This window comes from Plecotus auritus (assembly GCF_963455305.1).
Source record: "Plecotus auritus genome assembly, chromosome: 14".
NCBI classification, from domain to species: domain Eukaryota; kingdom Metazoa; phylum Chordata; class Mammalia; order Chiroptera; family Vespertilionidae; genus Plecotus; species Plecotus auritus.
The window spans coordinates 324213-337067 of NC_137780.1; the positions used below are offsets into that span (position 1 = coordinate 324213).

Here is a 12855-nt window from a genome sequence, read left to right on the forward strand (position 1 = left end):
CACGGAGTCCGTGTCTCAGGTGTTACTTCCTCCCGCCTCTGACGAGCAATGTTGGCGAGGAACACAGCCCAAAGCTGCAGGGACGGCACGGCGCTGCCTGGCAGCCGGGGGTCAGCGCTGGGGACAGAGGGCAGGGCGTGGCCCGGGCCTGCTGCCTGGTGAGGAGCTGGGTCCCACCATGTGCTGAGTGATGGAATCTGGAACGCGGGCCTTTTCGTTTGTGAAGTGACTGTTCTGGGCAACAAGGAAGGAAAAGCTGTGAAGCATGGCCAGGCTTTAACCCGACCTTCACCATGGTTACCATCACCATGGTTACCAGCCGCATGCTATGCTGCCTCTGAAAGAGGGACACCGAGAATAACTGGGGCGCCTGCGGGCCCCATCTCCAGCTCCAGCTTTCAGGAGCCTCGGGGTGACTTTAAGTGGGGAGCCGTCTCTCTGTGCCGGGGGCACCCCCTCGTGGGTGTGAGCTGCCCGCTGCCAACCGGAGGCTCCGTGAACAGACAGAGGACGCGCAGGCCCTGCGAGGCCTCCCAAGGCCTCTGGGACGGAGGACCCGGCCTGTGAGCTCGCCTTTCAGACCACGTGCAGGGAGGGCCTGGGAGACTCCCTCCAAGGCCAGCCCACGGCTCTGCCCGCAGCCACACACGGCCCCGACACGCCAGGCCCACGATCTGCGAGGGAGGAGGACCACGCGGGAGGCCCACGCACGCACCTCCACCGGCCTGGGCTGCCAATGGCTTTGCTGGCGCAGGCGCCGGGCACGGCAGTCTCCAGGCTGGCCCCCAGCCGGCACATGGTTAGACGGGGAGCTGGCTCTGTGCTCCCCAGAAGGCCCTGGTCTCACAGACCCCTTGGGGATGGGCCCAGACACACACATGCCCACGCCTACCGTGACCCCCAGGCCCAACCCCAGCTGCTCTGGGGACCTGGCTGCACCTGGTGGACGGAGACAGCGTGGCCTGCGTGGCGTGACCCGTGCACACCTGTGCGCACCCACGGCGTGTCCTCAGTCTCCGGCAACCTTCCTGACAGGCCTCAGCCAGCAGGCCCCTCCCTGACCTGGCTGTCCCACAGCCTCACCCCGGCTCCTCTGCACGACCAGCCTTGATGGCGCCTGACGGGCTCCGGTGGATGAGCCCGAGCGGCAGCAAGGGGAGCGACCTGCCTGCAGAGGAGGGCGAGGCGGCTAGAGCTCCTGGGACTGCGCCGACTCCATGGACGCCGAGAGCCGGGCCACCACGCGGGCCAGCGCCCTGTTCTCAGCCTGCAGCTGCGCGTTCATCTGCTTCAGGGTTTGGATCTGTTTGAGCTGGTGGAGGTTCTGCAGGGACACGAGGCAGGACAGAGAGACAGACAGACAGACAGACCAGGAGATGAGAGCAGGCAGAGACCACACGACTCGATTAGTCTTGGTTCGCATGCGAGAAGGAGAGAGAAGCAGGGATGGAGGAAAGCGGGCCTGCCCTCCCCGCAAAGGCAGCCATGCGCACACGGCTCGGGCTCCAAAGCCCCCTGCGTGCTCTCAGGGCGACACCCCGTGTGGCTGGGCCTGAGGGCTCGGAGCTGCGGGCGCGGTCGAGCCACAGCCTGGGACCCCCCATGGTCATGGCCAGGAGAGGGGGACCCAGCGTGTCCCAGCCTGTGCTGCCCCGTTGTCTCCCCCACGGGGCCCCTATTCCGGCTTCTCTGTCTGGGTGCTGCTTCACCTCACAAACTTTTTTCTTTCAAGTAAGGAGCAGCCTGAGTGTAGGTGTTTTCCGGGTGAAGCACGGCTGCTAGACCTTGGAGGGACATGTCCCGTGGACCTGCTCCAGGGCCCGGGGCTATTGGCATTGGGGAGGTCAGCTCCATCAGCTCACGCTGGGTTGACGCTCACGTCGGGGGTGCAAATGCACGAGAAATCAGCCCCACGTCCTGGCCTCGCACTGCGGGACCCACTGGGACACATAAGCGGCCTGCTCGCTGCCTGACCCTATGGCCCCACTCCTGGGCGCAGAGGGACTGGCATGTGGAGGGCTTCGTGGAGGCAGAGAGAGAGCCTGTCACAGCCCCACTCCTGGGCTCAGAGGGACTGGCATGTGGAGGGCTTTGTGGAGGCAGACAGAGAGCCTGTCACAGCCCCACTCCTGGGCGCAGAGGGACTGGCATGTGGAGGCCTTCGTGGAGGCAGACAGAGAGCCTGTGGGCCGCAGTGGCCACAGGAGGGTTGCCAGGACCACAGGAGCCTCTGCCACTGAGAGGAGGACAGAGAGGGAGGGTGAAGAGCGAGGAAGTGAAGGAGGTACGAGGGGACAGAGAAAAGGAAACAGCACAGACAACACACGGAGTCTCTGTCCCCACGAGGGGACGGCCAGCTTGGGAAACGGTCGGGCACCGAGCAGCCCCCAGTCGCCGCTGAAGGGCCAGGACCAGCAGCCGCCCCGGCCGTGGGGAGGACAGAGCAGGCCCCGGGTGCACACGACACACCCAACGGACGAGGGACCACGTCAGAACCAACAGAAGTCCCGCCTCGCCCTCCTCTGAGGCTGGCGTGGGCCCACGGCCTCCCTCCCCGAACGCGGCCGGCCTCGCCTGCACGCAGGTCGGGTGGGTCGGGAGGGCTCAGCAGGAGGCGCGAGGCGCCTGTGGAACGTTCCAGAGGGAATGCACTGGGCAGGCTGGGAACGGGGTGTTTCCAGAGGAAACAGTAAATCCAGGAGCGGACGCTGTGGGCCCTCGTGCAGAGACCTGGGAGGGCTGGTGCTTCTCAGGCCGCCGCCGCCCGGACAAGAGCACCTTCCGGACCAGGCAGTCAGGGGCCACGGCGCGACCAGAGCCCGCTCGCACCTCCCGGCGCCCGTCGGCTTGGCTTTCTATACGACTCGCCCGAGTCAGAACAGGCGCCACCGAGGGTCCTGGAGGCTGCCCTGCACCTGCTCCGGGCGACGCCCGGGGCCCGAGCGCCTGCGGCCGAGTGTGCGGCAGGCGCAGCCCCTGGCCCTCGGCTGGGCCGGGTCCCAGACTGGCCGGGACGGACGCTGCCACAGCCCACGACCTGCTGTGTCCACAAGAAGCGCCTTCGCAGACCCCTCGGGCCCGTCCCCCCAACTTCCCGCGGCTGAAGTCTCTGCCTCCAAAGGCACAGACTGCCAGGTCCTGCCAGGACTTCTCGGCCGATTCAACGTGCACCAGCGGACAGCAGGCACCGCTCCACACACCAGGGCACCAGGCGGACTCTCACCCAAGTGAGGGCCCCGCGGCGGGGAAGCTGAGCCGTGCCAAGCGGCTGCGGGCGCTGACGTCATGCACACAGGGCGGCGCTCCCGCCTCCCGGGGGCCCAGCAGCCCCGGCCCCAGCGGCTGAGGGGTGGGGGCAGTGAGCGAGGCGTGGCTGTGGCCTCAGCGGCTGCCTGAGGCAGCGCCGACCGTGGAGTGCCTCGGGGACCACCGCAGGAAGCCCGTGTGGACAGACCCGACGTGGTGCAGCGCGGGCTGTGGCGGGAGGGCGGCGGCACCTACCTGAGGCCCGGGCAGCTGCCGCCTGTCCACCCAGCCCCTGAGGAAACCACAGGTCAGCCCACGCCTGCCCCAGCTTCCCTGCAGCCGAGGCAGCGCTGTCCCCCGAGGGGCTGGGTCAGGCTCAGGCGGGGGACCCACAGAGGACCCTCCCATACCTTCATCTCCTCCTCCATCTCGGACATCTTCCGCTCCAGGGCCCGCCGCTCCTGTTAACAGACAACGCACACGTGGACTCAGCAGGGTCCAGGCTGCCTCCGGCCGCCGGGTGACCAACAGGGTCAAGGCTCAGGCAGACTGCCCAGGAGGCTGCCTGTCCTGCTGCCCCGGCCCAGTCTCCGCCCCTCCCGCCCCTCAGCTCCCACCAGACAGCTAGGAGCACAGGGACACAGGGCCCGCTGAGCCGCCTGGGGGTTCACACGACACCAGGCGACCTGAACCTCTCAGATAGGCCAGACTCCCTGCAGCCCCCCTCCCCGCCCATTCCTCAGGAGCTGGTCACCAGGGGTCAGAGGCTGAGCTGACGCCCCCCCCCCCCCCCCTCCCAAGGATTCCAGGACAATGGGGCCTCGTGATTCGATGAGACGCCAGCCAGGGAATAAATGCGTCACCAAAGCCAGCTGCTTCCCAACTGAAGAGGGGAGGGAGCATGCACCCGGCTCAGGCAGAGCTGGGGTCACCCATGCACCAGAGTCTTCCCGATCCAAGAACGTCCAATTCCAGAAAAATACTCTGAATGCGGCCGGAAGGCCACAACTGGACCAGAAACTCCCCCCCCCCCGAGTGAGGCCCTGCGGCTCACGTTTCATCACAGGCCTCTGCCCGCGAGGGTCCTGCTGGGCTCCCTTCTGCCCCGGGGGTGGGAGGGCAGAGCCTGGGCCCAGTGTGTGTGGTGCAGTGTGCACGTGTGTTGTACTATGTGTACACGCATGCAACGTGCATGTGGTATACTGTGTGTGCATGCATGCAATGTACACGTGTGGTGTACTGTGTGTGTGTGTATGAGCAGGTCTGGCTATAAGCAGGACACTGACCCTCCTAGGACCTGCCCCCACACAGGACGTGTGGAAAGGACTGACCGCCTGATGAAGCCCAAGGACGAGCAATGAGCTGCTGCCGTCCACGTCAGACAGAAAGAATTTATGACCGAGCTGGGAGTGGAATGCGCCCCCCTGCCCCCCCCCCTCCGGCCTGAGACGCGCTTTTTCCGTTGGCACACACAGCAGGAGAGGCTCGGGAAGAAGAGAGGACAGAGGCAGCCGCCTACCCGCTTCTCCACCTCCAGCAGCGAGGACCTGTCGGACGTCTTCTCCTGTTTCTGCTGAAGAAGGGGAGGGAGCGTGTCACGGAGCCGTCCCAGGAGGGCCGTCGGGGCCGCTCCGCCGTGGACGTGGAGGCAACGGCCGGCTCCGGGCGCCCGGCATGCCCTGTGGTCTGCAGCCACTGTACGGACAGGGCCCTCTGGGCCTGCCCCCCCCAGTCACCAGCCCTCGTGTCCTCCCTGAGCGTCCCCCCAGAGTGAGCAGGGCCCTCTCCTCTCAAAGCGGGCCCTCGTGAGCGGGGCTGGGCCACCCCATTGCACTCTGCTCTGTGGCCGCTCCGGCCGCGGGCTCCAGGGTCCTCGGGAGGCTCCTGCTGTCTCCCCAGCTTGGACCAGACCCGGCCCCCTTCTTTCGTGCATGGAGCTTCCAGATAAGCCGGTTTTATTTGAATGGAAACGTCACGTTAGGTCACAGGAGAGCAGAGCCGGCGGGGCAGGTCGTGGCTGCCCCGCGGAGGGGCTGGGGCTGTGGAGAGCGGCCGGGCACCAGGAGCTGCCAGAGCTCCTCACTCAGCAGGCACCTGACCCAGACACCCCGTGGCTCTGCCCAGAGGTTCCTTTCTTCAGAAAACTAAGGAACAGCCACAAGTAACAGCACAGCCGAGAATGTGCTCCTGTCCTGGGCTCTCCCCCGTTCCTTGTTCTTTAAAAACAAACAAACATTTTTTTATCGATGTCAGAGGGGAAGAGAGAGGGAGATAAAGATAGAAACATCAACGATGAGAGAGAACCATGGATCGGCTGCCTCCTGCACACCCCAACACGGGGGATCGAGCCCACAACCCGGGCCTGTGCCCTGATCGGGACTCGAACCACGACCTCTGGTTCATCAGTCAATGCTCAACCCCTGAGCCACGCCAGCTGGGCATGTCCCTGTCCTGAAGGTCACACTCAGTCCTGAAGGTCATGCCGTCCCGTCCCGTCAGTCTGCATCCCTGGCTGAGAAGCAAGGTCTGTGAGGACTGCACTTACTAGGAGTTCACGTCCACAGAGAACTGGGTTTTGTTGTTCTTTTTCAGACCTTTGGCGCCCTGAGAGCTCAGTGGGCCTTCTATGCACTGACACCACGGATCCCTGAGGCACTGTCTCCATGAGGATGGGAGGCCCCGCCCGCTCCTGCCAAACACTCCCCTTTTGGCCAATCAGCAGCGACGTGCTTTGCAGCACCGCCATTTCTCCTGAATTGCAATAACGCATATTTGGCAAAGCTACGGATGTTCTGACACACCCAGCAAGCTGTGGCTGGAAAGGCAGGTTTTATTCCAGCGCCCGGCACCCGTCTGGTCAGCCAACGGCGGAGCTCCGGACCCGAAGGTCGGCCTGGCGGGGCGGGCAGGGGAGGGCCACCTCCTGCGAGGTGCTGGGTGAGGTGCTGAGATGCAAAGCAGCCTCGGACCCCGGCCCTGCTGGGTGTGTGCACTGACTGGGACGGGGCTCCGGCGTCTGGGTGCTGGGCTCAGAGTCCATCCCCCGGCCTCCGTTTTCCTGTAGGCCGAGGCCCGCTTTTCTTGTCCCACCGAAGTCGCTTAACGCCCCAGGAACCCCCAGTGGGGGAACCAGGCCGCAGGACAGAAGCTCTGCGGGGGCTGGACCCTCCGTCCACCACCACCTTTGTCCTGAGCAGCTGGCCTCAGGCCTCTGTGCCCTGTGCTGCGTGTGACAGGGCTCCTTGTCCCTCTTGGGAGGACCTGGGGGACGAGGCAGAACAGGCTGGGACTGGCCTCCTCCCCCGAGATCGACGATGCCCGTTTGGACACCAGGAGCTGCTCCCAGAACTAGCGACCATCCCTCTTCAGCCAGAGGCGGACGAACCTGCCATCAGTGAGTCTCGGAGGCTGTGACCCCGCCCAGGGCCCTCCCTCTCACTGCAGCCCGCTCCCCTGCGCCTTGCTCAGCCTCACCCTGCGCCCCTCACCTGGGCCACCTTCTCCAGCCTGGACTTGACATCTGCCAACTCCAGCTGGGCCTCCTGCAGCTTGGTCTTCAGCTTCTGATTTTCGGTCAGGGCGCCCTCGTAGAGCTGGGGAGGGAGCAGCCTCAGTCACCTTGGGGGGGGGGGTCACCCAGCAAGAACCACCACCCACGGGGGGCGTTGTCTAGGGAACAACTTGTCCCGTTTACTGGTCTGCACCCCCTCGCCCTCCCGTCAGCAAAGCCCCTGGTGCTGAACATAGCGATGGGCTCGACCTCAACACAGTCCCCTCCCGCCCCCCCCGCCCCCGGGAAGCCAGAGCTCACCCCGGAAACGGCTGCTCACACCCTACAGGGCCCTCGAGTGGCTTAAAGATGTGAACTGTATTCTCAGAGCCAGCCCTGTGTGCACTGATTTTGGTCAAGTTCTGCTCAACAAACAAACGTTTTCCTCACAAAAATGTTCTTCTGTCACCTCCTCTGCGAGATGGAGGAAGAGTGATGTGGGTAAACCTGTGAACCCGCGGCCGGCTCTGGACAGGCCTGTGGGCAGGAGGTCCCCGGGGTGACCGAGCTGGGGGCCGCGGAAGGCCTGGGTGTGATGTCACTGCCTGCCCTCAGCTCCATCAGACGGGGTGCATTCCCACTGGCGAAGGCCGCAACCCCTGAACCCCCGAACCGGACACCGAGCAGGGCGCTACCTTCTTATAGTCCCTGCTGCTGTCCTCGTCCCCGCGGCTGGCCAGGTTGGCCAGGCGGGCCTCCCGCGCCTCCCTGCGTGCTCTCGCCGAGGCCCGGTCCCCATAGGAGTCGCTGGCCGTGGGGTTGCTGCCTCCGGACTCCAACCTGTGGGACACACGGGAGACGCACTGACGTCAGGGGGGCTCCGAGGACGGGGCGGTGCCGAAGGGCTGCGAGCCTTTTCTGAGAAGCGCTTGGGCGCCAGCTGACACATGCAGACGCCCCTTCCCTGACCCCACCCCCAGCTGCTGGGACCTCAGGCGGAGCCAGCTCAGAGGAGGAGGAGGAGGAGGAGGAGGAGGAGAGAGGAGGGGGAGGTCACTGGCCAAGAATGGAGCTTACATAAAAATTGGTGGTTTAGACCCAAATGCTAACTTAAATCTTAGAGCTTTTCAAATTAATTTAGGGTTCTCTTAAGAGCGTGCTTTTAAAAGCAAAAGTTTCTTGGATCTCAACAGCCCTGGGAAATGATTGCAGCGACCTGCCAGGGAACCAGAAACACATGGACTTGGAGCTCGGGCTGCAGGCCGGGGAGGAGTGGTGATGAGGCAGTGGGCGCGGGCCCTGCAGGCCGGGGAGGAGTGGTGATGGGGCAGTGGGCTCGGGCTGCAGGCCGGGGAGGAGTGGTGATGGGGGCAGTGGGCTCGGGCCCTGCAGGCCGGGGAGGGGGTGGTGATGGGGCAGTGGGCTCGGGCTGCAGGCCGGGGAGGAGTGGTGGTGGGGCAGTGGGCGCGGGCCCTGCAGGCCTGGGAGGGGGTGGTGGTGGGGCAGTGGGCGCGGGCCCTGCAGGCCGGGGAGGAGTGGTGATGGGGGCAGTGGGCGCGGGCCCTGCAGGCCGGGGAGGAGTGGTGATGGGGGCAGTGGGCGCGGGCCCTGCAGGCCGGGGAGGAGTGGTGATGGGGGCAGTGGGCTCGGGCTGCAGGCCGGGGAGGAGTGGTGATGGGGGCAGTGGGCTCGGGCTGCAGGCCGGGGAGGAGTGGTGATGGGGGCAGTGGGCTCGGGCTGCAGGCCGGGGAGGAGTGGTGATGGGGGCAGTGGGCTCGGGCTGCAGGCCGGGGAGGAGTGGTGATGGGGGCAGTGGGCTCGGGCTGCAGGCCGGGGAGGAGTGGTGGTGGGGCAGTGGGCGCGGGCTGCAGGCCTGGGAGGGGGTGGTGATGGGGGCAGTGGGCGCGGGCCCTGCAGGCCGGGGAGGAGTGGTGATGGGGGCAGTGGGTGCGGGCTGCAGGCCGGGGAGGGAGTGGTGATGGGGCAGTGGGCGCGGGCTGCAGGCCTGGGAGGGGGTGGTGATGGGGGCAGTGGGCGCGGGCCCTGCAGGCCGGGGAGGGGGTGGTGATGGGGCAGTGGGCGCGGGCTGCAGGCCTGGGAGGGGGTGGTGATGGGGGCAGTGGGCGCGGGCCCTGCAGGCCGGGGAGGAGTGGTGATGGGGCAGTGGGCGCGGGCCCTGCAGCCTGGGGAGGGGGTGGTGATGGGGGCAGTGGGCTCGGGCTGCAGGCCGGGGAGGGGGTGGTGATGGGGCAGTGGGCGTGGGCCCTGCAGGCCGGGGAGGGGGTGGTGATGGGGGCAGTGGGCGCGGGCTGCAGGCCGGGGAGGGGGTGGTGATGGGGGCAGTGGGCTCGGGCTGCAGGCCGGGGAGGGGGTGGTGATGGGGGCAGTGGGCTCGGGCTGCAGGCCGGGGAGGAGTGGTGATGGGGGCAGTGGGCGCGGGCCCTGCAGGCCTGGGGAGGGGGTGGTGATGGGGCAGTGGGCGCGGGCTGCAGGCCGGGGAGGAGTGGTGATGGGGGCAGTGGGCGCGGGCCCTGCAGGCCGGGGAGGAGTGGTGATGGGGGCAGTGGGCGCGGGCTGCAGGCCGGGGAGGGGGTGGTGATGGGGCAGTGGGCGCGGGCCCTGCAGGCCGGGGAGGGGAGGAGGAGTGGTCAGGGGCGCTGCAGGTCTGTGGGGTCCAGACGGCTCCCCGCCGCGGCTCTGTACTCCACACCAGACTGTGCTGCCTGCTCAGGGTGTGAGTGCTGTGGGCCGTGGAAAGGGAGGGGCGTGAGGGACACGCTACACGAGGAAGCGGAGTGTCAGACATGCACTCACACACGAGAGCTAAGCATGCGGCAAGACGGTCCTTCTTACCTAGAAAGTCTCTCGTGCTGGAGAAAGGAAGAGACAAAAACAGACAGAGATTAGAACCGGCATCAGCAGGGGAGGACGCGCATCTCCACGCACGCTTCCGACCAGGCTTCCCGGAGGCCGCACTGCGTGGCGGCGGAGGGGTGCCCTCGGGAGCAGGGGCCCCGGCAGCGGCCCCCACTCTGCGCCAGGACTCTGCCCTGGACACAGGGGGCGCACCTTCCAGAACGGGGAGCGGCAAAATGGGAACAGTCACTCCCTGCCCCTCCTGCTCCAGGAGGCAGTCACTGTTCACGGCCTGCAGGTCACCGACCCTGCACACATCAAGCTCCGGAGGGCGCCCGCCCTTGTCTCCCTGTCTCCCGGCCTGCAGTGAGGGCCGGGGAGGGACAGTCCCCGTCCCGGTCGGACGGCGGACAGCGGACAATGCTCTGGGGCCTCAGAAGAAAGGACTCAGGTGCAAACGAGGCGTGGACACGGGGTCAGGGCAGCCCAGACATGACAGTGTCTTCGCTTCACGTTCAATTTTAGTCATCGATGACCTTTACCCTCTTACCGCCACTTTTTTTTTAAGAACTCAGGAAAATAAACCCGCTGATTTGCACGCATCCACTCATTTCCTATTCTGAGGTGTTGGCAACAAAATCCCCAGGACAGAGAGAGAAGGAAGAGGGACAAGGGCCCAACAACCCAGAGAGGAAGGACCCCTGAACCGCCGGAGTCGCCAGAGTCCCCCGGCTGTCCACTCGCCCCCCCGGCTGTCCATTCACCCCCCCCCGGCTGTCCACTCGCCCTCGCCCCCCCCGGCTGTCCACTCGCGCCCCCGGCTGTCCAGAGGAAGGATGGAGAGGGCAAGCCATTCTCCATGGAAACCTCTCTAACTGCCATCAGAACTCTCAGGTGCTTCTGCAGAATGGACACAGGTTGCCCTCGATCCGGACCGAGTCTTTACTTCCTAGACCATTTTTATAAGGCCCACTCTGAGGCAGCCCTGTGGGGCAGCAGGGGACTGACCACGAGGACGCGTCCGTGTGTGGGGGGGGTGGAGGTGAGGGCTCAGCAGGGAAGCACCTGGGGCAAAGGAGCCTTAGCGCCTCACGCCTGGCGCCGAGCATCCTGGGACCTGCGGCTGGAGCCCAGGAACCTGCTGACTCACTGTCGGTCGGTGAGAGTCAGTTACTGCATTATCAACGCCAAGGAGGTGGGTTTTCTCTGACTTTTTTAGAGCAATCCCCTCTGGAGAACCACTTCATTTATAAAGTGCTGCCAGTCACCGCTCTGATGAGACCCCGCCTTCACACGCTGGGTGAATGAAGAGCCGGAACCAGGAAAAGTGTAAGCTGAGAAATGCCAGAGGTCACGAGAGAATGAAGCTCGCACGCAGTGCCAAGGGCCTCCCGAGCCTAAGAACCTCTGTGCAGAGCCCGCAGGGGGCACAGCTGAGTGGCAGCCAGGATTGGGGGAGGGGGCGGGCAGAGTCTCAGCCTGGTCTGAAGAGCGAAGGGAAACCTGTGACCTGCTGGCAACCCGGGCTCCAGTGGAGGCTTCCGGAAAGCGCCGGCTTTAGAGAGAGACACTCACGCGTGTGTTCTAAAACCACGTCTCGGGAGGTTTCCCTGGGGCCCTTCCCTGGGACCCACCCTCGCGTCCGCAGGGCCTGGAATGGGGCGGGCAGCCACACGGCTGCCGCTTCCGGGAGGCTGAGGTCTACTCTGCGCACGACGGCTCGGCTCGTGGGGATGGTCCAGGCCCAGGCCCAGGCTCCTTCCTCCTTCTGGAAACTCCCCTGACGGCCTCCTGGGCAGAGGCACGGCCTCTGTCAGCCCCAGGGCCGTCCTGGGAGGGACAGTGCCAGGCCGGTGCCGATGGTGAAACGTGCACGGCTCGCAAACACCAGAGGCTGGCTTAGGAAACCCCACAACCGCTTTCAACTTGAACATTACCCGGCGTTCAGGAAGGCCCGTGATTAAAAACACCCCCCGAAAACACGTAAAATAAAATTATGGCTCTAGAGAGCTGGGCCCGAGGGACAGGAAGGAGGCCGGTCACGTGGCCACTGCCAAGGCCCCTGGAGCTGGGCTGCCCCCACAGTGATGGGAGAACCTGCTGCCACCTCCCTGCAGGTTCTGGAGATGCCCCAGAGCGCACGGGCCAGGGCCAGGCCTCGGAGAACCCGCCTCCCGTGGCTCTCGGCTCCGTGACCACGGAGAACGGGACTTCGGAGTCCAGGGCGACGGCAGCCCATCGCAGTCACGGCTCGGGGGGTGAGGTCAGTGGGGCCATGTCAGAAATTCCCACATCACAAGGCTTCCCTGAGGAAAGAAAGAGCAGCCTACTTCACCCGTCACTTCCTCAGGGAGAACCAGCCACGCCGTCGCCCGGGGGGGGGGGGGGGGCGATGTGGGGCGGGGCGATGTGGGGCGGGGCGACGCTGACTCGCTGTGAGCAGGTGAGAGTTTCCGCCGACCAGACCAGCGTTTCACACGCCCAGTCACACGACCTTCACCCACCACTGTCCTGTCAGGAGTGCGGGGCCTACGCTCAGTCTGTGATGTCCCTGGAGGGCTCACGGCAGTTGTGGCCACCCCGTCGCTGTCAGGTGTCCCTCACACACTCTGGACACGTTCATGACGCGACACACACACTCCTTTGGTTGTCCCTGCAGGTCACGCTCCCGGTGCGGGGCCAGCTCGCCCCTTCTCCGACACCGCTGGGCCTCCCCGCCCCCGTCCTCCCGTCCCCTCACGGACAGGGCCCCTGTTTAACAGTACGTCATGTGCGGAGAACGGAAAATAGGACTTTCGGAGAAAGTAAAAGACACGCTGGCCGGTGAGGACACGGTCTTGGGCACAGCAGTGCGTTCCCCAGGAGGCCGGTGGCAGCGTCTCCGGCAGATGCTGAGGGTCGGGGCCTGCATGCAGGAGCCCAGCGGCTGGGGGAGTGCTGAGGGAGGGGGACGAGACCGTGGTTTTCCGAGTTACAACGGTGCCCTGGTGCCAGCTCAGCCCGGCTGCTTCCTGGCGTCTAAGACGAGGTGTGCAGCCACTGCTGCTCAGCGGGAGGGAGCCGGAGGGAGCCGAGCGGAGGTCCGGTGGAGGTGGAGGACGCCTCCTTGCTGGGAGGCAGAGCAGGGGCGGACCCTCCCCTTCACAGCAGGAAAGCACCAGGACTTCCATCCCTGGCTCCAGGCACAGCTGCTCCGGGCGTGCAGGCCCGAGGCCACTCCCCTCTAACCCCGAGTCTCTGGGTCACAACTGCCCCTCACAGAG

General features: G+C 65.8%; 1 protein-coding gene across 3 annotated transcripts in view; it reads right to left on the reverse strand.

The window, feature by feature from the left end:
• Positions 1-12855, reverse strand: part of PPP1R12B (protein phosphatase 1 regulatory subunit 12B) — a 66219-nt gene that overhangs the window by 3633 nt on the left and 49731 nt on the right. For 2 of the 3 annotated variants that reach the window (XM_080650966.1, XM_080650967.1), the window contains 5 exons: positions 9590-9606; positions 7432-7576; positions 6735-6839; positions 4766-4819; positions 3657-3707 (listed from right to left, as the gene is read on the reverse strand). In XM_080650966.1, the coding sequence (XP_080507092.1) occupies positions 3657-3707; positions 4766-4819; positions 6735-6839; positions 7432-7576; positions 9590-9606 (372 nt within the window). Of the gene's footprint in view, positions 1-1168; positions 1325-3656; positions 3708-4765; positions 4820-6734; positions 6840-7431; positions 7577-9589; positions 9607-12855 lie in introns of all 3 variants that reach the window. The other variant, XM_080650965.1, reaches the window with a different exon arrangement.